The 25,553-nt window shown below is 41.9% G+C and overlaps 1 protein-coding gene across 1 annotated transcript in view; it reads right to left on the bottom strand.

Moving 5' to 3' along the window:
* The window catches only part of LOC124613546 (CD63 antigen-like), a 62,907-nt gene extending 56,466 nt beyond the window's left edge, over positions 1 to 6,441 (bottom strand). Inside the window, exon 1 of the mRNA XM_047142261.1 lies at positions 6,300 to 6,441. Within this exon, the coding sequence (XP_046998217.1) occupies positions 6,300 to 6,365 (66 nt within the window). The 5' untranslated portion in view covers positions 6,366 to 6,441. The remainder of the gene's footprint in view (positions 1 to 6,299) is intronic.
* Between the last annotated feature and the right edge of the window lie 19,112 nt (positions 6,442 to 25,553).

Genomic DNA, 25,553 nt, shown 5'->3' with positions numbered 1-25,553 from the left:
AACACCGGATAAAATAAATTAAGCTTCTCCACTGTGGATACTGTAAACTACATGAAAACATAGCTGTGACCAGCTACTTATGAAATATTTGTTTTCATAGACTAGCTTCATGGGCATCCGACTCTTCAAATGAGGCAGAAATTTGCATATCTATACAGCGATGTTGGGCACTGGAGGTTTCTTCACTGCGACGATATGGGAAACACGTATCGCCTCAGGTAACATGGAAAGCTGTCAAAAACTATTTACTTACTGTGGCAGAATGATTTCGGCGTGATCAAAATGGTACCTCCTGTTAACACCAAGTCGCCCACAGCACTACAGCAAGTGAAGGAATTTATTTTTTAACAACTTGCCACGTAACATACGAGGTGAGAAAGCGTTTCCTTTCTTACCACAATGAACAAATGTAGAGCTCCCAGCGTCCTGCTATAAATATGCAAGTTTCTGCATGTCACCTGAATATCAGTCTGAAGAAACTAGTCCATCACAATGTTTCATAAGCGACTGATCGCTGCTCTCTACGTTTATATTTCATTACTGTTGGCCAATGTGGAACTTGGAAACGCACGAGCATTTTCAGCATTACGTGATTTGTGTCCGTGCATACCCTTAGATAACTTAGTAATACGAAGTTTACGTTTTATAATAACCACTAAGCTGATACTATATTTTTAAAACATTACTTTTAGCAGTTTCGAACAGTTTGTTAATCAGCTACATTGCATTTATAGGGTGTATTTATCAATTACTGAATATTTAAAGTGGCATAATGCCTCTCCAAGAGCCCCACGTAAGTTATGAAAACTTGCATATTCCCTGTAGCGCTACACACGGCGTTGGTACCACCAGCGTATTCTGTGCCTCTGTTAGCACAGTCACGTGAGAGTCGAGAAAGCGAAACACCATTAGCACTGACAAATAGGCAGGTATTACTAACGACACGCGTTCTTTACACGCACTGGCAGCACAAATATAGAACACTACCATACAACCACGAAACTACAATTTAGCACAGGTAAACCATTTTAATCTAACCAAACACTATTCGTTTTAATATAGTGATAACAGTGCATTTTGGAACTTCAGATGCATACCCAAGGCCCCTGGGAACTTTTCGTTCAAATATACGATTCGGTTTCTAATAATGATTTGCTCGTAAGTACATCTTCTACCTCTTGAGTAAAACTCCTTGTTTCCACCTTTTAGGTCCCACTTTACTGTATAGGTCACAAGTGACATTCCTTTCTCTGACGAGTTCCCTGTTATGTTCAGGACAACGATTTCGGAATGACGAGTGAAGTAATGTTCCAAAGATAACACTGGAAAATGCTACAAACAACTTCGAAACCGGAAATCTAAACTTTAACAAAATGTAATATTACTCTTGTTGCAAATTCTGCACTTGTTTCATGAGCGGACAAAAATATTAAAACTTAACTGACCCATCTTTTCTGCTGTCTTTAAGCATTGGTATCTTCGAGATATACACTGAAGCTACAGAAACAACGCATTTCGTGCCAAGAATCCGATAAGTGCACATGAGACAATACGTCAAGAGATGCTTCTGACTCGAATCCTGTTACATAAACCGGCCAACAAGTGTTCGGCTCCAATACGGCGTCAAGGGCCGGCTAGCTTCAATCAAGCTTCGTTGCCACAGCGATTTCAGTGTTCGACTGTTTACCGGCGCTCTCTGCTCAATAAAACAGCGTGTTACATTTGCCAGCCTGGCCATAGAGCGCATGAACAATTTTGAGAAACTGTCTGTTCATTTCCCGGTGCAAAGAAAGTTTATAGTACCTGCATGCTACCTACCGCACTTAGTTTTTCCTGAATTTTGTCTGATACTGCGCCATATAAGGTATTAGCAAGTACATGCTATCAAGGAGCCGAAACTAAATACCAACAGATTCCTTGAACGCTGTTTCCTTTCCGGGATCTTTTCCTGTGCTGTTCTCTTATTTTATAATGCAGTGCTTTTGATGGGCAAACTATTTCCCTAAAATATACGCTGCAGAAAAAACATTTAACAAAATTGTTTCATCTTGTGCGACAGACGAAAAATGTTTCACTGTCAGTTTTCGAACTAACCATTATCCTGGAAAGTTTCTACCAATTACGCATAGCTATTTTATCTTTACTTCATACATTCATACTTAGAAACAGACATACTGCCTTAATAAAACATCGCTCCACACTACACTTTAGCGACCTGAGGCTGAAAAATGACCCTTATCAGTTACTACGCGATACCTTAAATGACAAAGCTGTGAAACTTTTGCTGTAAAATCTGGCCTCTTCCTAATAACTGATGTATGCTCGGTGATTCTAGTGAATAATTCTGTGGTTATAGAAGTATTTATTCAATTTTTATTAAAAATACAACTTATTTTTCTGAGTACCTGTAGCGCAGTTTATACATATTCATGTTACTACCTTACCTACTTTTGCCTTTGTGTATGTCACATTCTGCAGATACGCACATGCTTAACATTTCACTTACACGAAGAAAACACCTACGAAAGCATACCACCTATGCTTTTGCGTAATTGGAGTAAGTTGTCAGATGTACATTGTTCCATCATTGAAATTACGTCCATTTAACTGCCCAGGCATCCACTGAACAAAGGAGGTCAAATATTCAATGAAGCATTTAAGGCACTGTAAATGCTGTACCTGCTAGTGAATAGAATGATCAGTAAGTTTGTGTAAACTCGAAATGCATGTTACATTAATAATTGAATTACGAACCATTTGCATTTTTTGGTTACTACATAACGTACGTACTTTGGTACAGTGATTTAAGCTGTGATTAAGGTTTCGCGTAACAGCTGCATATTTAAATGTTACACATGTTTTGTACTTTGGTACATTGGACCCGGTGATACGAACCTAGACCGAAATCGATCGTCTGTAACAGACTACACCGTTACAGGTCTGTATTGCTAATGCAATTCTTAACATTCATTGAAGCTGTACAACACCTCTATAAAATATTTTGAACTGTATTCAGTGCTTTATTCCCTATGCAGTCCTGTAACTTTACCAGCTTTCCGAAGCTGGTCGAGTCCTAGACCGCCTTTTGGTTTGTGGCAAGATTAGTAAGCTGTTCTTGCAGGTAGGAAATTGAAGTGTTAGCACCTGCTGGCAGCTGATAGCACGCGCCACCTGCTGGCTAGTTTCGTAATCGCAACCCAGCGATGTTAGACGCGGAATGCTGGTGAAAGCGGCCCTAACCTGAACCAGATTTAATTCTTGCTCCAGCCCCTCCCTGCCTGCCCTGTGTGCTTTAGGTTACCGTGTCATCTGTCTCTACAACATACCATGTAAGCCATAGACAAATCTCACCGAAAGCTTTCCATCGAGGAATGATCTTCCCAAACACCACAGCTGTTTCGAATACTTTGAACTCTTCATGCAAACGCAACAAAAATTACTTTAGTCGGCACAGCTTCACAAAACTCCAAACTAGACTATACTCGTCGGTACGAGCTAAGTAGTGACCGCCTTGCCTTTTTCATTCAAAAATGGTTCAAATGGCTCTGAGCACTATGGACTTAACATCTGAGGTCATCAGTCCCCTAGAACTTAGAACTACTTAAAGCTAACTAACGTAAGGCCATCACACATCCATGCCCGAGGCAGGATTCGAACCCGCGACCGTAGCGGTAGCATCAAAATACTCAGATTTTTGATGCAGCTTTTGTGGCTTTACACGTTTTTAATTTTTATACTAAAATGTGCGTTAAATGTGGCGTGAACTTAGTCACTGAGCTACGCTACAGATCACTCACCACATCCTTTATTTCACATTCGTTAGCTTCATCTCAACCAGGTACCTTCCAACCTAGGGCAGACCTTTACCTACTCTACAGATTAACCAATCATAACCAAGACTTCGTGGTTCGTCCACTACCACGCCGTAGCCCACCCGTCCTTACCTTCGCTATGTATACACTGGTGTCTAGACGCTTGCAGGGATTTTGCCTATCAGCTGCTTCGGCCGACCGTACGAACAGCACCCAGTGAGGCCTCCATGAAATGGAGAGCAGTGAGGGGCCAAGCAGCAGGCCCTGTCTCTCCGTGGAAACGGCCTACCTAGCATCAGACTCTGCTCATTACGCCACAGGCGAGCCTCGAGCGCGCGCTCCTGGCTACAAGCGCAGAGCCAGGTGTTGGTGGAGTGCTTGTTCTAGCCATGCAAGCTTGCCAGCACAAAACTTTCAGCATTGTCAAATTTTGTACGTGCTCTACGGTATCGTGTAGGAACGAGGCCTCAAGTCTATTAGCTTCAAGCAATCAATTACTTTCTTGGGTTTGAGGTCCACAAGTTATGCAAAACACCGTTTTTCTCAGTACCCAAACATGTTTCGGCACCACTGTGCCATCAGTGGGTTTTCGTTTTTATTTTTCTTTACATTTAGTGAGCATGAGTTTTCTGGACCACTTTCACAAACCACAATAACACTATTCTGGTTTAGTGTAAACCGTTTTACTAAGTTATTTGTGGAAAATAAATGTTACAGCTACGTATGCATCACAACATCTCAGCATGAACCGGAGAAGGGAAGTGCTTGAAACACGAAAACATGACCAGCTGCCTGTCATAACAAAAGTGGTCAAGGAAATTCATGCTCACCAAATGTAAAGAAAAATAAAAACGAAAACCCACTGATGATGGCACAGTGGTGCCGAAACATGTTTGGGTACTGAGAAAACAGGTGTTTTGCATAACTGGCGGACCTCAAATCCAAAAAATTTTGACTGCAAACACGGCCAATACAAGTAACTGCAAATCAAAAAATCGATAAATCTAAATTACGTTTAGGTATAATACCCTTTGTTACAGTGGCGGAAGAATTAATGGATATAAAATGGGCGATAACACTTTCTGGCAAATAGCTTCGTCCTTTAGAAAATTCATTCACGTAAATGCCTGTTTTTGCGATCATAGCAGTTAATAAAACTGTCGTCAGTGTTGTAAGGTGTCAAAGTCACTCGCCGAATACAAAGACGTTGCGCACTGCAACTGTGACCGAAATTTAGGTTTTATTCAGAGGCAATTTCCAGACAGATGACAAACAGTTTGCTTGGTACCATCGCAATTTTTTTAATCAGACATCACTTAACATTCCCGGGTATTTTTCACATGTGACAAACTAAGGCAAGTGCCACATGTTCATAAGTAGTGATTATAGCAAGTGGTTTTAATTATCACCGACTCACACTGAAGATGGCAGTGTGGTTACTGAACATAATATCTGAAATATTCCCCTTCTGGGTGTCGCCTGAAAGACGATTGAATAAAATGGCTAACATTGACAATTTTGGGTCGTGAAGCAGTACCATTGTCAGTCCACGAGAAAGTAATGGACATTCACGACGAGAGTGTTGTATTAATATCTACCCGGACACAATATGGACTAAAAAGTTAGGAAACTGTCCCGAACAGTGAATGCCCGAGTATGAAGCGATACCAACCAAGTTTCTCGATACAAACTGTAATAAAGTTTGAAGTCCCTGTTCAGCTCTTGTTCTGCAGCCAGATCATACGCTATACACACTGAAAGATTTTGACTGCAGTACGCTCTTACGGAAGACTAAGAAACTTCTGGTCGCTACAAATTCAACAAAAGAATGCACGAGTGTGAGTAATCGTATGTTTATATCAGGTTGCTATAGCTAACATAATTCGAACACGCCATCTGATCCAACTAACTTTTCGGAAGCCTCATTCGTCACTACCATGCAAGAAAACCAATTACATTGGAATACCGTCTAACATTAGTAATACTGAGGCTGCAGTCTGCTGCCACGGACACTTTCACTTTAGGCGGGCCAACGTGTCACCGCTGCCCGATACAAGCTGCTCACTCACGTGCTGGCAACAGGGAAAAGCGGTGGACAAGACTTCCGCGTGGTGTGTGGTTCCAAAGTTCCTGATAAAGAGTGGCAAATCACCGACCAGCAAACTCTTGAGAGCGTTTACCATCTAGATTTATACACAGAACCGGAAACAATTTCTGAAGAAAGCGGCGACACGGAAAGGGGCGGGGCAGATTTGCGGCGACACGGGAAAGTCGATGGCCCACGCGCCGAGCGCGCTTAAAGTGACACCACACAAGAGAAGCAGTAGGCCCATCCGACGAACTTGCGGGTGCAGGTGGCCGTGACGATGCCGCGCAGTGAAATCCGAATGACACCTTACCCCGATGAACCTCGGCACGAGACATAGCTGTTTCTTCCTGTTCATGTCCGGGCGACGGCGCGAGCGATAGATAAATGCGAGCACTCACTACGAAGATGAGGTTGAAGATGAAGAGCAAGTATTTGACGCAGGCGGAGCTTCCGCGGAGACCCATTGCGCTGTCGCTGTGTCCGAATCGCTGTCTGCGCGTCCACTACGGCGGCTGCACGCTGGGTAACTGGAGACTGGCGCCTTGCGCAGCCGACGTGGCCGCCGGGCCGCGGGGTGGCGGCGGTGGAGGGGATGACCGGCGCGCCAGCGCAGCGCACCACGCCGCGCCGGCCCGTGTTGACACGTCCCTACGTACAGTGCTGTTGTTTGACGGCTCTCGCGTTATCACAGAACGCGTTGGCACACCATTTGTTTCTCTTGACGATAGTCCCCAGGTAGGTGCTCTGTTTCGACGCGGTCGACAATACTTAGAAAAAGCTGCATTTTACTGTGACGAAAATTAGGGAGAAAGACGTCGGTAATTAAGAGTACATTGGCGATGAAATGCATTTCATCGCTGAGCAGTAATGCTGTTGCTTTTGGAATACCTGTTAAACAGCAACAACGGGTTCTTTCTTAACTCTAGAACACTTCAATAAAGGGGGAGGCATGTCACATTGCTACTAAACTGTCGTAAAGTTTACTAACTCCACATTTTATTGAAAGGAAGTCATAATTTATAGATTATGCAGTAGTTAATTACAACTGTTAGATCCTCAGTGGTATGTTACATACCAAATTAAGTACAAATATCCTGTTTCATATCCAACTGCAATCGTAAATTTTACGAGGGTTTAGTAATCTATGGTTAACTAGTTTCTGCACAGAAAACATCCAGCAGACTGAAGGGTAGTCCTGAACATTCAAACTCACATTGTTTTTACAGGGGTTACGCATATATATATATATATATATATATATATATATATATATATATATATATATATATATATATATAATATGGTGTTACAAAAAGGTACGGCCAAACTTTCAGGAAACATTCCTCACACACAAAGAAAGAAAATGTTATGTGGACATGCGTCCGGAAACGCTTACTTTCCATGTTAGAGCTCATTTTATTACTTCTCTTCAAATCACATTAATCATGGATTGGAAACACAGCAACAGAACGTACCAGCTTGACTTCAAACACTTTGTTACAGGAAATGTTCAAAATGTCCTTCGTTAGCGAGGATACATGCATCCACCCTCGGTCACGTGGAGTCCCTGATGCGCTGATGCAGCCCGGGAGAATGGCGTATTGTATCACAGCCGTCCACAATACGAGCACGAAGAGTCTCTACATTTGGTACCGGGGTTGCGTAGACAAGAGCTTTCAAATGCCCCCATAAATGAAAGTCAAGAGGGTTGAGGTCAGGAGAGCGTGGAGGCCATGGAATTGGTCCGCCTCTACCAATCCATCGGTCACCGAAACTGTTGTTGAGAAGCGTACGAACACTTCGACTGAAATGTGCAGGAGTTCCATCGTGCATGAACCACATGTTGTGTCGTACTTGTAAAGGCACATGTTCTAGAAGCACAGGTAGAGTATCCCGTATGAAATCATGGCGGTGAATCGAGGAAGTACAGTACATACTGACGAAACTAAAATGAGCTGTAACATGGAAATTAAGCGTTTCCGGACACATGTCCACGTAACATCTTTTCATTATTTGTGTGTGAGGAATGATTCCTGAAAGTTTGGCCGTACCTTTCTGTAACACCAAATAAATGCGAGTAGGACTCGCGCACCGGATGTTCCGTACAAACTTAATTATATATGCAGATAGTTCATCCATCCCCGGAATCGCGAATCTAGACCATTTTTGGTTGGTATCGATACAAGCAAGATTACACGTCTGCCCATTCCTGAGAAAAAGGTGTCTTTACAGGAGGACAGACAGTCAGATAACAAATAACGAAAAATATTTTTTCGTTTGTTGAAGATACGAATTAACAATTTACGGATTTTTTTTCCTTTAACTGAACTGTGAAACATTGCTTCTTGTCAAATTTTATGATTCTAGATCATCGGGAAGTACCGTATAGGTTTCGATGAGTGAGTTTGCGTTTGTCAAAATATGTGACATAAATGGTCATATCTTTCAACTGCATAGACTTAGGATGTTACCCTCTTTACACCACCAAGGGCCAGTAGAGCGTAATACGTGACGTAAGCTTCAACTTTATACTTCTATCCGTTCCTGACAAAAAGGGGACTTAACATATGGACAGACTAGCAGACAACAAATGAGTCTTTTCATGTGATATAATTACAAATTGACAATTTTAAAATTTTTTCCTTTCCTTTGACAGTGAAACCCAGCGCCTTGCCAAATTTCATGACTTTAGACCAACGGAAAGTACCCTATAGGTTTTGATGAGTGAGTTTCCGAGTGTCAAAATATGTGACATAAAACGCCGTATCTTTTGGCTTTATTGACCTAGAACCTTACATTTATCACACCGCTAAGGGTCTGTAGACCTTAGTCTGTGACATAAATTTCAACTTGATAGCTCTAGCCGTTCCTGAGAAAAAGGTGTCTTAGCAGATGGACGGAAAGACAGTGAGATAACAGGTGACAAATGTTTTTCGTGCGATATTGTTACAGATTTACAATTTTAGGAATTTTTCTTTTGGTTGTAGTGTGAAACCTTGGTTCTTGCCACATTTCATGATTCTAGGCGAAAGGAAAGTGCCCTATAGGTTTCGAGGAGTGTGTTTGCTAATATCAAAATATTTGACATAAATGGCCGTATCGTTTGAGTGCACCGACTTTGAAGCTATTGACGTGATACGTCCACATATTGCTGAGAAAAAGGTTTTTTAACAGACGGAGGAACAGACAGACAACGGAGTGATCTTATAAGGGTTCCGTTTTTACCGACTGAGGTACGGAACCCTAAAACAGACAATATTAAAAAAAAAAGACAAGTGCGAGTAGAATTCTTTCTTTGTGGGATGCATACAAACTTTATATATATAATTATTAGCTAGGTCGTCTATAGGTTTTGATGAGTGAGTTTGGGAGTATCAAAATATGTGAAATAAATGGCCGTATCTTTTGATTGCATTGGCTTACAAGCTTAATTTTTTACGCCACTAAGGGGTTGCAGTCCTCAGTGTTTGACATAAATTTCGACGTGGTACATCTGCCTTTTCCTGCGATAAAACCAGTGTTAATTGTGGTTTAGCTGGTAATAAATAGGCAACCAGTCGCTTTTTTTACGATTTATTCATCCATGAACATGTTTTCGAGACACTGCAGGCTCATCATCAGATGGAGGTGCTGCAAGCGGGAATGACACAAATTTAGTAATCGCTGACGAAACATTTACGAACCAGAAAGTTTTTTATGTTTTAGGTACTTACAGATTCCTTACGGCATCCGCGTCAAATGGCTTCTTATAACGTGCATTATTAAGCTATGTGCACCAATAAACACAGTATGTAGCTACAGTCGGTTTTTCAACTGGTTCACAGGATGTAAATACTTGATGTTTTTACAAAGAATATGGATATGACTTTACTACAAAATAGTCTTTGGCAAGAGATGCATTGTATTATGGTACAAATATTACTAGTACAGATTTTACATTTAAGTAAATGTTGCTAGTTACAGGAGTGTCTTTACTTTGGCAAAAAGTTTTAATACGGGTTAAACGTTATACAAAGGGCAAACAACTAGAATGGAATATTTAATTCATAATTAAAAACGTTTTGTAAATTGCGGAGTACCATAGTCGTTACATGCCAAGAAGAACAAGATTTATGCAGGAAGATGAATTGTTGTCAGTTTTGTTGTTTTGGTGCCGGGATATCCTGGAAATTCTGGAAGAAAAGTTTTTGTGTTGACTCTATCTGTTCATGCAGAATTTTTTTGGGGTGATTTTAGTTTGTGGATGAAAAATTCTAATTGTTCAAGGAGGTCCATCTGTATTCCTTTCTCAGCAGTGTGTAGCACCGAAAGATTGTTCAAAATGGTTCAAATGGCTCTGAACACTATGGGACTTAAATACTGAGGTCATCAGTCCCCTCGAACTTAGAACTGCTTAAACCTAACTAACCTAAGGACATCACACACATCCATGCCCGAGGCAGGATTCGAACCTGCGACCGTAGCGGTCGCGCCGTTCCAGACTGAAGTGCCTAGAACCCCTCGGCCACACAGGCCGGCTGGCGAGCCGTGTTCAAACCTCCACCGAGCCACTTTTTTTTTTTTTTTTTTTTTTCGCTGTTCGATTTATTCAAATTTATGCCTGTGTCGTGGTGTAACGTCCGTTCGCAACAGCGAGGTATAAGGTAGGGACCGATAATGACAGCTGATTCTGCACCACCATTCTATCAGCAGCGGCTTTCGAATGGGAATCGCAAACGTTGACGACAAGGCGACAAGTCAACCGAATCCTCCACTGGGAAACACATCTGGTGACCGTACGTGTCATGATAGGATGTGCGTCGATAAGAATATAATTTTGACGACTGGTAAGTTTGTGAGATATGCGTCCTTGCCCGATCTAGGTCTTCGTACGAATGTGAATATTCACAAGGAAATGATGAAAACATAATATTTTGTCACATAAGCTGCAACAAATGCACGCAATAGTTTCACGATCACACAGTTTCTCTGTGCTCTGTCAATGTTTTTGAACGAGGTATTACTGCAGACATCACTACCGAAATGCTAGCATGCGTGCAGCAGTTATTCCATAGCAGGCTGGAAGCGTGGTGATCATTTTAAACACAGTCTATGATGGTCAGTTTTCTCGTTAGTGGTCAGAATACACATAACCAGTGTATGCACTTGGGTTGTTCTTTAATGTGTGCTACCATAGGTACTGTACAAGTGTCGAAGTAGAAACTATTTTTAGTTTGTTAATGTCAACAGGCATTGTTCCATTTAAAAAATGTATTTTAGTACAAGATGAACTTTCTACGTGTTATTAAAATCTGTTGACTGGCTAACAGTACGAACCCCTGATTACCAATTAATTAAATATTACTATTATTATTTAGGTGAAATAGTCTACATGTGGATTAATATTGCTGCGACTGATAAAACAGTAAAAGCAATCTAGCAACGTTATGCAAATTCTAGGCCACATAAGATCGATATCTTACGAACACATTAAAACAGAAGCAAATGCACCTTGATGAGTATTCGTGAAAATAAATATGATTTTAGCTGTCACTTTGCTTTCCAACGTGCTAGGTCAAATATAATGTAAACTTTTTTTAATGTAAGTCGTCCTCCTTTAGACGTAGTACGAGCCAAGGCTTAATTCCACACAATTCTTTTAAAATGAATGGCAAATTCGTCATTAAACTGCCTGATCCAAGTCTCCAGCTTTGCTAGAAGAAAAATTATTAAATAATCTGCGCTGAAGTAACACGCCTATGAAGCAAGAATGTAAATTTCAAATGTGCCGCGTAATGGCTGTGGACAGCAGCGTTACAGCACTGCCGTTTTCTCCCTGCTGCAGACAGTGCTATAATTCTGAAAACTGGGGTTATTTGACATGCGTTTAGCGCTTATAGAAATAAAACTAAGCTCACACTTTAACTTATTATCTATTTGACATAAGCTCAGTAAATTACATTACATTACATTGCATTACAGATACTGCGGAGCTTTACGCTGTTCTCCAGGCTGTCCTCTACATCCGCCATCAGCGGATACGGTATGTTATCTGCTCAGATTCTCTCAGCTCTCTCCTCCGTCTCCAAGCTCTTTACCCTGTCCACCCTCTGGCCCACCGGATTCAGGACTGTCTGCGCTTGCTCCACCTGGGGGGCATCTCGGTGGCGTTCCTCTGGCTCCCGGGACACGTTGGTATATGTGGAAATTAGACGGCCGATATAGCGGCCAAGGCTGCAGTCTCTCTTCTTCGGCCAGCTATTCAATCGATTCTCTTCGCCGATCTACGGAGCGTTTTATGTCGTCGTGTTGTTCTTTTATGGCACGCACATTGGTCAACACTTCCCCATAATAAATTGCGGGACGTGAAAGCTCTTCCTTGTGCTTGGACCTCTTCCTCCCGAACGCGTCATCGGGAGCAGGTAATTTTAACTCGACTCCGGATAGGGCACTGTCTTTTTAGCCATCGACACCTTTTAAGCGGCGATCCTCCCCCACTCTGTCCCCACTGCTCTCAGCTGTGGACGGTAAGACACCTTTTAATTGAGTGCCCCTATTTTACTCCGTTACGCGCCCGTCTACGGCTGTCGCCTGATATATCGTCAGTTTTAGCAGATGATACGCGCTCGGCCGATCGCGTTCTCGAGTTTATTAGTGCCAGTGAAATGACGTCAGTCATTTGAAGCTTTTTTTGGGGACAACCAACCCCTTTCTGTAGTGGATTTTTAAGCCTTCCTTCTGCTTTTAGTTTCTCCAATTTTTTGAGTTTCGTTCCCATTGCTGCTGGTTTCCATTTTTGGTTTTTTACCGTTTCCTAAGTCACGGACCGGGTGCTAATGACCATAGCAGTTTTGCGCCCTAAAACCAAAATAAACAAAAAATTGCATTACAGACCTGATAAGCGGTATACGTAATAAATCTTCGGAAGACAACCAGAGAGAGAGAGAGAGAGAGAGAGAGAGAGAGAGAGAGAGAGAGAGAGAGAGAGAATCTTTACATATATAAATCGGTCGAAGACCGCAGATGAATACTTATCAGTACTAGGACATCGTTTATTTTTCAAATAAATCATTATTTCTCTCATGGTTTTTCTACGTCTCACTTCACTTGAAAAAAAATTATTACTACATATTGATATAGGGACGTTATAAACGTACATCTGTTAGAGCTTTACTTCGAAATATTTATATACTGAACATATTTTTCTTTTCGAGGAGTGCCTGTGCAGTCTTTATTACATTAACAGAAAGTGGTCTTCGAGCAATATTTTCTCGTTACTTTAATTCTAATCCATGGATACCGTTTTCCTGGAAATTACACATTACTGGGTGATTTACTTATAACAATACTAATAAGCTGGCTATTTCAAGAGGCTGGAATATCTTAGCGAGAAATTTCTCAAAGAACACCAGTCTTGTATTTGGCAGCGTCACGCACCAGTAATTTCAGATACAAAACTTTAAGCTGCGGAGGATATGAAAATTTAGGGATAAGCACCAACAAGAAACAGAAAGTCGGTTGAATCCACAGAGCATCTGCTTATCTGCGTTTTATGGCCTCCCAAGAGACTTACCTGTAAGACTCAGTACCCTGAAATTTCTGTATTAAAGCAGAAAGCCCTTGTAGTATAGCTTCTGCTTCGAAATACCACATAGTTAAAAAAATCTTGGAAAAATACCATCCGGTTATTCATACTGACAATAAATATTACTATGACTTCACTGAAACTGAAACTTTAATAATCGTCGCTCATGAGTGATTAACCGGTCAGAACGACGGACGTTTGCATGTTTGTTGATGAGGTTACCACGCCACGGATAGATTCACTGTGCATGGAACGCAACATCTCTGTTATTAGTTTGAGGAATGTGTGAGACACCAACTGAGTAGCTTCGATCTGCATAAGAACATGAGTGGATGATAAAACGACAAAAAAACACAAAAATGACAAAACAATTATTTTAAAGAAAACACGAGTCTAAATTATTTTAAATTCTCATCGAGGAGTGCAACAGGAGAGTACTTTTATGAGAGTAAAACATATGTATGATCTGTCTTTATCAATACCAGTAGGTACAAAACCAATATGATTTTTAATGTAAACATCAGAAATGTATGTGAACTGTCTTTATTAACATTTATGAGTGCAAAATCAATATGATTTTTAATATAAACATTTCGTACAGCTCTCTTTAAAGTTCACTCAAGCTTACACCTGCAATGATGCAATGTAAAGAAAGAGCTTGCGTTGAAAATGAGAAAGTGGATGGGACACCCGTCTCATCAGGTTCCAAGACAATAAACTGGAGCAAAATAACAGCCGTGCGGCAATGTCAGACAGCTGCCTGAACAAAAATGGTTCAAATGGCTCTGAGCACTATGGGACTTAACTTCTGAGGTCATCAGTCCCCTAGAACTTAGAATTACTTAAACCTAACTAAACCTAAGGACATCACACACATCCATGCCCGAGGCGGGATTCGAACCTGCGACCGTAGCGGTCGCGCGGTTCCAGACTGTAGCGCCTAGAACCGCTCGGCCACCTCGGCCGGCCTGCCTGAACATCAATATCTGATATCTAATACTACAAACCCAATGAAGATAGAGAAACTTCTCCTAAATATTTTGGGTATTAAAACAAGAAGAATTTGAATTTGTTCACGGCAGAACAGCATTTCCATATTAAGTATTATGAAGTAAAAGTGGACAAAAAGAGAGCCACAGCCACAAGACCCCAATCAACGAAGTTTATGTGCCATATCTGTAAAAACCATGGCTTCACAGGGCGCTGAATTCTAAAATTCAAAGATCATACACATTTTTGTAAACATATTCGTTCGTTTTTTGTCATGTAGCTCGTCTTATTATAAGGGAGTCTTATTATAAGGGAGATGAAGCAATTCGCCCTCAGAAATTCGAAAGGAAACGATTGACAGAAAGTGTAAATGAAGAAACACTGGTATTTTCGGTATGTGGTTGCTCTAGCTAGGAGGTGTACTGGAAATATCAGATAAGCTGGGCAAGGAGGCTCGTGGATGTTGCAGCCGGCTTAGTGTAGGAGCTTAGCGAGTTCTGTGAACTCCAACACTATAATATGTAGCACGGGTAACACGATTACCGTAGCAGGTGAATTTTCTCGCCACTGCAGGTATCCCATGGTCGAGAGGACTTAAACAATGGGATGGGCAGGGCGTGGCTCAGAGTTATAATGGACTAGCTAGGGTACCCGGCTTCGCTCAGGAAGTTGATATGAGGTTGTGTGGTAGCTCGAATGAAACGATAAACTTTGAAGTGTAAGAGATAAATTTTTTTATTGAAAACATGTTACAGCTATTTACAATGTGTATAGTTGACCATGAGAGAAGCAGGAGAATTTGAGGATGACGCCGAAATATTATAAAGTTTTTCCTTGCGCTTTGTTAATTATAAAACAATAGGCTAATTTGATAGGAAATTGCACTCTTCTAAATTGGACTGGCAGTATAGAAGAAATCAGTGGTATTCTGGGGCTAAATAGTATATGTCCTTTGTACTTTCCACTCATAAGTTCGGCTTCGATGAAGTTATTTCGTATCTGTTTGACGATCATCATTAGTCCATTGCATAGTTTTGATGAGTTGAGATTTCTGAGTAGTCTGATGGGCGATCCAATTTTAAGTCGCAGGCAGTGTAATGGCATTCCTAGTACTTGCAAAGAGTTTAGAAACTCTGTAGGCAAGTTCATACTTTCCTTCAACGTTCACGCTCGTATCGATCGATTTGCATACTCTCTCTCACGGGGAATTTTCTTTTGAAAGCCTTTTCAGTAGTTGCAGGGTAACAGTCTGGATGATTGACTGATCTGGCCTTGTAACACTAGCCAAAACGGCCTTTTTGTGCTGGTACTGCGAACGGCTGAAAGCAAGGGGAAACTACGGCCGTAATTTTTCCCGAGGGCATGCAGCTTTACAGTATGGATAAATGATGATGGCGTCCTCTTGGGTAAAATATTCCCCCATTCGGATCTCCGGGCGGGAAGTACTCAGGAGGACTTCGTTATCAGGAGAAAGAAAACTGGCGTTCTACGGATCGGAGCGTGGTATGAGAGATCCCTTAATGGGGCAGGTAAGTTAGAAAATTTGAACAAACGAAAAATTCGGAGTAGGTATTAAAATCCGTGGAGAAGAAATAAAACCGTTGAGGTTCGCCGGTGTTCTGTCAGAGACAGCAAAGGACTTGGAAGAGCAGTTGAACGGAATGGACAGTGTCGTAAAAGGAGGATATAAGATGAACATCAACAAAAGCAAAACGAGGATAATGGAATGTAATCGAATTAAGTCGGGTGATGCTGAGGGAATTAGATTAGGAAATGAGACAAAGTAGTAAAGAAGTTTTGCTGTTTGGGGAGCAAAATAACTGATGATGGTCGAAGTAGAGAGGATATAAAATGTAGACTGGCAGTGGCAAGGAAAGTGTTTCTGAAGAAGAGAAATTTGTTAACAAGTATAGATTTAAGAGCCAGGAAGTCGTTTCTGAAAGTATTTGTATGGAGTGTAGCCATGTATGGAAGTGAAACATGGAGGATAAATAGTTTGGACAAGAAGAGAATAGAAGCTTTCGAAATGTGGTGCTACAAAAGAATGCTGAAGATTAGATGGGTAGATCACATAACTAATGAGGTACTGAATAGGGTTGGGGAGAAGTTGAGTTTGTGGCACAACTTGACAAGAAGAAGGGATCTGTTGGTAGGACATGTTCTGAGGCATCAATGGATCACCAATTTAGTATTGGAGGGCAGCGTGGAGGGTAAAAATCGTAGAGGGAGACCAAGAGGTGAATACACTAAGCAGATTTAGAAGGATGTAGGCTGCAGTAGGTACTGGGAGATGAAGAAGCTTGCACAGGATAGAGTAGCGTGGAGAGCTGCATCAAACCAGTCTCAGGACTGAAGACCACAACAACAACAACAACAACATTAAAACTGATATTGTCGACAATGTTATTTGTAGGTGCCAAAATTGCCCTTTCAAATAGCCAGTCAGAACCGGTATAGTTATGAACAATGTCTGGATAAATTTGGGCGATGAGTTCGTTTTGGGCAGTGGCCATGTTGCAGAAATCACTGTTAAGTTTAGTGCGCCCGGTCGTCTGATCAGTAAGGTGTGTGCCTTCGCCTATTTGTAAAAGCTGTTGAGCAACTCCCATATTTTTTGTTAGTCGCAGTATTTGCATGCGTGGCCAGAGATGTGACATTTTTAAAGCATGCATTGCTCTCGTCTGCTGATGTTGATTTGCGGATAACTGGAAGTGTTTGTCGAAAATCTCCTGAAAGTATAAGTAGAGCTCCTCCAAACACTTGAGTTTCCTCGCAAGTTTTGTAATGTTATGACAGCGGCTTCGAGTGATTTCTTATGTGTCATTGTGCATTCGTCCCAGAAGATAATTTTAGCTTGCTTTAGAAGTCCACCCTGTCGAGATGCTCATGAGATGTTACATACCGGGAATTGTTCTTGGCTTCTTTCAACGGAATAGGCTGTCCCCCCGCCCCCCCCCCCCCCTTTTCAAAACTTTTCCTTAGGTGTTGTACAATGGTTCCACTCATACCTTACATACCGCCAACATTGTGTAATGATCGAAACAATGAGGTCACAGTGGAAGAATGTAGTATCAGGGGTCCCGCTGGGACCAGTATTTTGCTCATTACTCTCTCATTATATGTTAATGATGTATCGTCTATCATCTCCCATTATAAGTATCATTTATACGTCGATGACCTTCAATTATACCTGAGCGCAAGCCCTACAAATCTGCCACAGCCATCCAGAACGCAAATGCTGACTCACTTGTTTTATCAGAACAGGCGCAGAACATAGGTTTGAAACTTAACCCATCTAAAACGCAATCAATCTTAGTCTCTCACAAAAGACGTATTATCCTCAGTTCGAAGAACATATTCCACAGTTGATGCCAAACAGCACAGAAATCGCCTTTTCGTCTTCTGCAAAGAATTTGGGGATAAATCTGGACCATCACCTACACTGGACCGAACACACAACTACAGTCTGTAAGAAGGTGTCAGCGTGTTAACATAGAAAATGCAGGTGAAATACCTTCTGCACCAACAAACAATTTTCGTCGTTTAATATCCGTTGTTAACTTGTATTGTACTTTTGATTCTGAAGCTGTAAGCTGTATTACAGAAAATATATTTAATAAGTAATCTACATAATAGTGTATTTTTTACTGTATATAATTGATTGTAATTATAATGAGTCTTGTAAACTGCTGGGTAATAGCCAAGGGAACTTTATGTAAATGTATCGATAGCAACGACGAAATTGTAGTAGCTGTGCCGTTGTTTATCTTTGCGTATGGAGAGTCTCTGCCGCGTTGCGGGCATGGCAGCTTGAGTTTTGAAAGAGTGCGGAACTGTTTGTTGGGCGCTCCCGCCGATGCGGTGTGCGGCTACGCTCGCTTCAATGGGCCTGATTCGTTAAGCTGCGAGTATGGAGCGCACGGTAGGAGTGGATAGGAGGAGGAAGCTACAATTCCAGCTATTGACTGTCCCGTAATTATGCGTGGCTCTGGGGACGACTCGGGGCTCTTCTCATCGAACAGTAGGAGCAGCAACGACGTCAGCTCAGCATTGTCGTCGGCTACATTCTTCATCGCCTGCACAGCTACATCATCATAAGAATGCTAAGCAAAAATTTATAAACTTACGTAGGCATTACCCAGCCAAATTTCCTTCGCAAAGTATGGCTAAGCTGAATAATAACCTGCAATAGTTAAAACTTGTAGGGCACCTGCGTTGCCATTGGCCTCAGACATTAGCACCAAGCAGGGTCCCTTTCCTTTCCAGGCAATCACCGAGTATTGTAAGAATACGAAAATTTATTTACTATTCACTGTCAGTTTTGTGTTTGCTAGTGACCAGTTTCAGCCCAAATATTCTGCCTCAGTAATTGTTCATTCTTGTATTGCATCACAGAGGCTACTTCAAGTAAAATTTCACTGGCAAAACTAGTAACTAAAGATACAACACAAATTAAGAGTGCGCAATTTAATTAATTCCGTATTTAGCTTAGCGCGTGACTTCTACTGGCTTGGTATGTGTTTTATTATTGTTATTTTAAAAGTAAAATCAGTTGCTCATTTGCTTAAATTCAGTTTAGTCTTTCAATAATCAAAAGTAAATTGTTTGCCTCGATCTAAATCTTGCAGTACATTACACTGAGGTTACTGAAAGTAATTTGTTTTGCAGAACAGAGTCAAACATAAGCCATTCATTCATCTAACTAGTGACTCCATTTAATTGTACTTTCAAAATTTAGTACTTCAGAATAAGTAACTGCAAACTCAGTGGTTTCTGATTTACTTTCTCGTCAACTGTTGTGCTGTGGTTCAAATGGTTCAATGGCTCTGAGTACTATGGGACTTAACTTCTGAGGTCATCAGTCCCCTAGAACTACTTAAACCTAACGAACCTAAGGACATCACACACATACATGCCCGACGGAGGATTCGAACCTGCGACCATAGCAGTCGCGCGGTTCCGGACTGAAGCACCTAGAACCGCTCGGCCACAGCGGCCGACAGTGATGAGGAAAAGCGTGACAAACTTCTATTGCCACGCCAGTGATTATTTGCTTAAATTTCTTTGCCATTACCATTCTCACGTTTCTGGTGAGTCATTGCCCCAGCATGCTGAAGAGGGTTCCATTAGCCGCTTTTTCGCTAATCAGTGTTTTCTTTGCGTTATCAGTGGTTTTTGTAGTAAACATTACGTGCTACCCTTTTTCCATCGTGTGCGGTTTGTCAGCGATTGCACTATATTCCACTCATTTCAAAATTATCATCAGTATTTAGCTTAAGTTTAGAATGGATTCTTCCTTCGGAAGAGTATGTTGTACACTTTCCTACAACTAACCGGTGTTATTTTCCTTCGGTAACGATGGCCTTACTCACTGTAAAATTTCATTAGGCAGATGCGATCACGGTCAGTTATATCGCAATCCAGTAGGCCGATTAGGAAGGGGGACTTTTCAAGCATCACTTCATTCATTTCAGAAATACAGAAAAGTTTTTCCTTTCGAGCTTAAAAAGAGACGCGTAGAGTCACTAATACTTCACATCCTTGATTTTGGTGTTCCTATTCTCCAAGGACTCTCGTGTGAGAGCTCATGTCAGCTCAAACTGGCAATGAATGCTTGTGTGCGATACATTTCTGATGTACGCTGTTTCGACCCTAGCACTCCTGCCTCTGAACAGTTACCATAGCTACGAGTTGACGACCGTAGACATCATCATGTCCTGTTTTTGCCGTATCGCCTGCTCAGTCACTGCAATCCTTCCAAGCTATTTTCAACCCTTACGCTAATAACCGAACAACACAGCAGAAATACTCGTTCCCAACAAAGTAAAATCCTCTCTACACCACTACACAACACTGCCAAGCTCCCGAAATCATTGTCTCCATCAGAAGCCGGACTTTGGAACAATCTTCCTCAAGCTATTAGCGACATTATAATCCTCTCAAAAAAGACAACTAATGGCTGATCTTGTATCACAACAGCTATCTCTTCTTGCAGCTCAATCTCGTCAACCCTCCCTCTCCAAAAATTTTCCCTTTTCTTTGTCTACGGAGTTCTCTTTAGAAATTCTCTTCTACTGTCGCAACCATTGTGACTTTCATTTCGATTTTCTTCTCTTTGATTATCCTTTCCACTTTTCCTAATGCCGAACAAGGCTTCAAAAATGCTGAACTAATCAATATCATTCTTAATGCCTCCATTATTTTATTTTTATTGCAAATTATTTCTTTTGTTAGTAACGCAAATTACTATTGTTGAGTTTGTTATGTAATAACTAATTAATATCATTCCTAATTCCTCCATTATTTTATCATCGTTATTAGTGCTACTATTATTATTATTATTATTATAGGCAATTATTATTTTAATTTATAATTTGAATTATTATTATTGTGACTGTTGCGTAATATTTTTTGTATGTCTGTTTCCTGATCAGATGTAAGAGAGGGCTTAAGGCCCTGATCTTGTCGGACTAAACAAGCAATAAATAAAGTGAGGCTGGCAACCCTTACATGTAAATTGTGAAGTACGAGGAGAGCTGGACAGCGGTTTGGTAGTTTACTCGGGCCTCTGAGTAGTGTCCCAAAGGATGGCGGTATCGTTCAGAAAGAGTACGAGGCGGGAAGCAACGGGGACATTTGAAGCGTGTATCTCTTCTGGTGTCAGTATTTTCAGAAAATTTACGAGGGGCGTTCGAAAAGTCCGTGCAAAAATAAAAACTACTTACGTGTTTGGGGTAAACCTTTTTTATTTTTCGACATAGTCTCCTTTTAGACTTATACACTTCGTCCAACGCTGTTGTAATTTGTTGATCCCTTACGAGTAATAGGAATTGTCCAAGCCTGCAATCACCTCCTCGTTTGAATAAAATCTTTGTCCCGCCAGCCATTTCTTCAAATCTGTGAACAAATAGTAGTCCGAGGGAGCCAAGTCTGGAGAATAGAGGGGATGTGAAACGAGTTGGAATGCTATTTCCATTAATTTTGCGACCACAACTGCTGAGGTCTGAGCTGGTGCATTGTCGTGATGGAAAAGGACTTTTTTGCGGTCCAATCGCCGGCGTTTTTCTTGCTGCTCGATTTTCAAACGGTCCAATAACGAGGAATGATATGCACCTGTAATATTTTCACCCTTTTCCAGATAGTCGATGAGGATTATCCCTTGCGAATCCCAAAAGACAGTCGCCATAACCTTTGCGACCGAAGGAATGGTCTTCGCCTTTTTTGGTGCAGATTCCCCCTTGGTAACCCATTGTTTAGATTATTCTTTGGTCTCAGGAGTATAGTAATGTATCCATGTTTCATCCACGGTGACGGAACGACGCTTAAACTCCTGCGGATTCTTCCTGAACAGCTGCAAACCATCCTTGCAACACTTCACACGATTCCGTTTTTGGTCAAACGTGAGCAATTGCAGGACCCATCTTGCGGATAGCTCTCTCATGTCCAAATGTTCATGCAATATATTATTTATCCGTTCATTCGAGATTCCCACAGTACTAGCAATCTACGCACCTTAACTCTTCTGTCATCCATCACCAATCTTGTATTTTATCGATGATTTCTGGAGTCGTAACCTCCACAGGGCGTCCAGAACGTTCAACATCACTTGTGCCCATATGACCACTCCAAAAATTTTGAAATCGCTTATAAACTGTTCTAATCGAAGGTGCAGAGTCACCATAATGTTTATTTAGCCTCTCTTTAGTCTCCTGAGGCGTTTTGTCTTTCATAAAGTAATGTTTGATCACCACGCAAAATTCTTTTTCGTCCACCTTTTGACAATTACTAGACTTCAGTGGTCACACGAATGCCAACCACAAAGAAATAGACCAGTCTGGCTGAAACTTGGTGTGCGTTCTTTCCAAAGATGCTACTAACTAAACATGACGTCGATACGCGCCGGTGGTGCCATCTCTCGGACTTTGCACGGACTTTCCAAACGCCCCTCGTAGTGTGTATTACAACTCAAACTTGTAAAAAATTTGTACCTTAATTCCTCAGGAACTTGACCAGTCCCTACCGTAGCTTGGATATTTTTAGAACTGGAGGCGTGCGGAGCGATGTGTGTGGTGAGACAGACAGGGTACAGGGATAGGATTCCGCAGGCCGCAGCGCCGGCCACGTAACCAGACCGCTACCCGCTGCTCCGCTGCTCAAGGACGCCTGCACTCAGCTGCACCTGTAAACCTTGTCGCCCGCCACAGGGCTGGCTGGCCGCCTCTTTCGTCCTAGCAGAGAGCGAGCCTCTCTGCATTACTCTCACAACTAACGCGGTCCGTGCTCTGAGGACGAAGTAATTCTTAACACCAACAAACATAGACAACGTTAGCGTTCTACACTGATGAGCCAGAACATTATGACCAGCTACATAAAAGCGTGTGAGTGCACCTCTGGTACGCAATTCAGCAGTGATTCGTTTGTGGGCGCGGAGCTGGTTTAACGATAAACGAGATTCGTCCGCCCTGGCAACACGACTCCACTGATCTGCCGTCTGATCTCAATGATCCCGTTCCTACTGTAATCATAACTGAGGACGTTGTTGGGCTAACATGGGAACACGTAGGGGTCCTCTGCTGCTGAACGCTATGTACAACACTGTACACTGAAAGGTGAGCTCCGAAACACTTGTGCCGCGCCAGCACTGTACTGTGTCGTCAGATCTGCCATAGATCGCCGCCTATCCTGTTTCAGTGAGCGGCCAAACCTCCGATCCCTATGTTGTGTGATGAGGTATGGACGTCCAATTTCAAGTCGCCTACTCGAGGTTTCAGCATTCTTCACCCACTTTCCACTGACGCTCACGACAGTAGCACGCGAACAGCCGACCAGTTTCACCGTTTCCTAGATGCTCGCTCCCAGGCACTGAGCCACAAAAATCTGTCTTTTGCCAAAGTCGCTATGTCGGCGGATCTCCACATTTGCGATAATTATTGTCGCTATTGTCTCCGCTGCGCTCATATACTGCCTTTCAATTTCTTAGCAGAGGCACTAGTTCCTTCCGAAACGCTCTCAGCATCATATCGATTCTTTGAACTCTTTGATGACATACTACTTCGACGCCGCGTTGGATACGAAGTTTTCGTACGTTTTCTGCCCGAGTACACTTTCTTGCCACGCGTTTCTTACTTGAAAGATTCACAGATAAACTATCAAAAGTCAATACTGCACCAAAAAATCAAGATTAGTAGCGAAAGATTTGTCTTCTTCGTACACGTACTGACACTTGCTAACGATAGGCTAACGTATTATTGTTGTGAATTACTTCTAACTGTACCCAAACACAACAGGGGTTATCGAGTTGGCACACGTAGACCGTTTCGGGTTATTCGAGGCGCTAGAGGAGCAGCTCGGAATTCTATAGAATTTGTTCAGTGATTAGACTTTAGACTTTTTCGCTCATATTTAAGAAGGTTCAAAGTATTTTTAAACGAATAAAAATGATTTTTTGAAAATTCTGCAGCGGTGTTACCCCTTAAGGGTGTACGAGGTCTGCTCAGATATTCCGGAACATTTGTAATTTCCGCTAATGGTGTGTTGGAGCGAAATGCCGTTGGAATCCTTACATACACCTGTGTTCAGGGTGCAACTACCGGAAGTTTCATTTTTGTTATGTCTGTCAGTTATTGTTCAGTGCTGTAGTGAGTAGAACTTTGAGTCGTACAGTTTTCGAATTCCGAGGTGGCAGATTTATAGGAGTAACGCATCTGCATTAAATTTTGCGTGAAACTCAAGGAAACCTTTGCAGAGACACAACAAGTGATGCAGGAAGCCTACGTTGATGAGCGCTTAAGCCGTTCTTGGTGTTACGAATGGTTCACTCTGTTGAAAAATGGCCGGACGGAAGTCCAAGATGACTCTCATTCAGGACGCCCTTCGACTTCTACCGACGACACTCGTGCCAGGAACGTCAATGACACTGTGCGTGACAATCGAAGACTGACTGTCCGAGAGATTGCAGAAGAATATAACATTTCAGGTGGATCATGTCATGAAATCGTGACAGCGTCTTGGCATGCATCGTGTTGCTGCCTTTCGTCCCACGGCTCATCAGTCAAGACTAGAAAGATCTTCGCCTCGGAGTCTTTGAAGGGCTTTTGGATCGATCAACGAGACATTCCTTAAGAGAATGATAACTAGCGATGATACGGTTATGATGTCGAGACCTTGGTTCTATCTTCACAATTGGTCGGGAAAGGTTCTCTGAGACCAAACGAAGCTAATCAGATCAGGTCAAGCGTTAAAGCCATGCTGATAGTTTTCTTCGACTATGAAGAAATAGTTCATCACGAATTCGTGCAAAAGGGACAAAATGTTAATCGATGGTACTATCGGGACGTGTTGCGACACCTGCGATGTTAGAAGGAAACGGCCTGAAATGTGGCGAGACAATTCATGGCTCTTACATCGCGATAACAAACCCTCACATTCATCCCTGTTGGTGCGTGACTACTGAACAAAAAACGAAATATGCTGCTTCATCCTCCGCATTCTCCAGACCTGGACCCTACGAACTTTTTTTATTTCCGATGTTGAAAACCGCGTTGAAAGGACGGAGATTTCCAATGACAGACGAAATAAAAGAAAATTCGCAGACCGCACTTCCCGCGATCCTGCAAGAGGCGAACCAAGACAGCTTCCGGAAGTGGAATCGGCGTTGGGAGAAGTGTATCAGTTGTGGAGCAAAGTGTTTCGAAGGAGACGGTGCACAATAAGTAAAAGGTAAACGAAGAAAAAATTTATGGACGAAGTTTCAGAATTTTCTGAACAGGCCTCGTTGACCAGGGTTGGAACCGATATTCATGATTTTTTTCAGTAAAGTAAAGAAATTACAAAATTATTTTCAGATCTTTATTGGACGCTCTTAAGATGGTATTACATATTTTTTAAAGTAAACAACCCATAGTCCACTACACGACATAAGCAATAGGCCTTCGCGGAGTGCGATGGCGGTTGGTGGGAGCTCTGAACGCCACAGTTTTAAAAATAGAACAAAATTTCAAAAACTGCTTTCAAACTGATGATGTTGTCTAACGTAGTAAGTGGGGATATTTTTATAAAAAGAGGTTTTTAACAAAATGGTGGCGCTGTGAAATAAAAA

The sequence above is a fragment of the Schistocerca americana genome, chromosome 1 (genome assembly GCF_021461395.2).
Source record: "Schistocerca americana isolate TAMUIC-IGC-003095 chromosome 1, iqSchAmer2.1, whole genome shotgun sequence".
In the NCBI taxonomy this organism is placed as follows: domain Eukaryota; kingdom Metazoa; phylum Arthropoda; class Insecta; order Orthoptera; family Acrididae; genus Schistocerca; species Schistocerca americana.
Note: the sequence above shows the minus strand (reverse complement) of the source record. Positions and strands in the feature narration are given on the sequence as shown.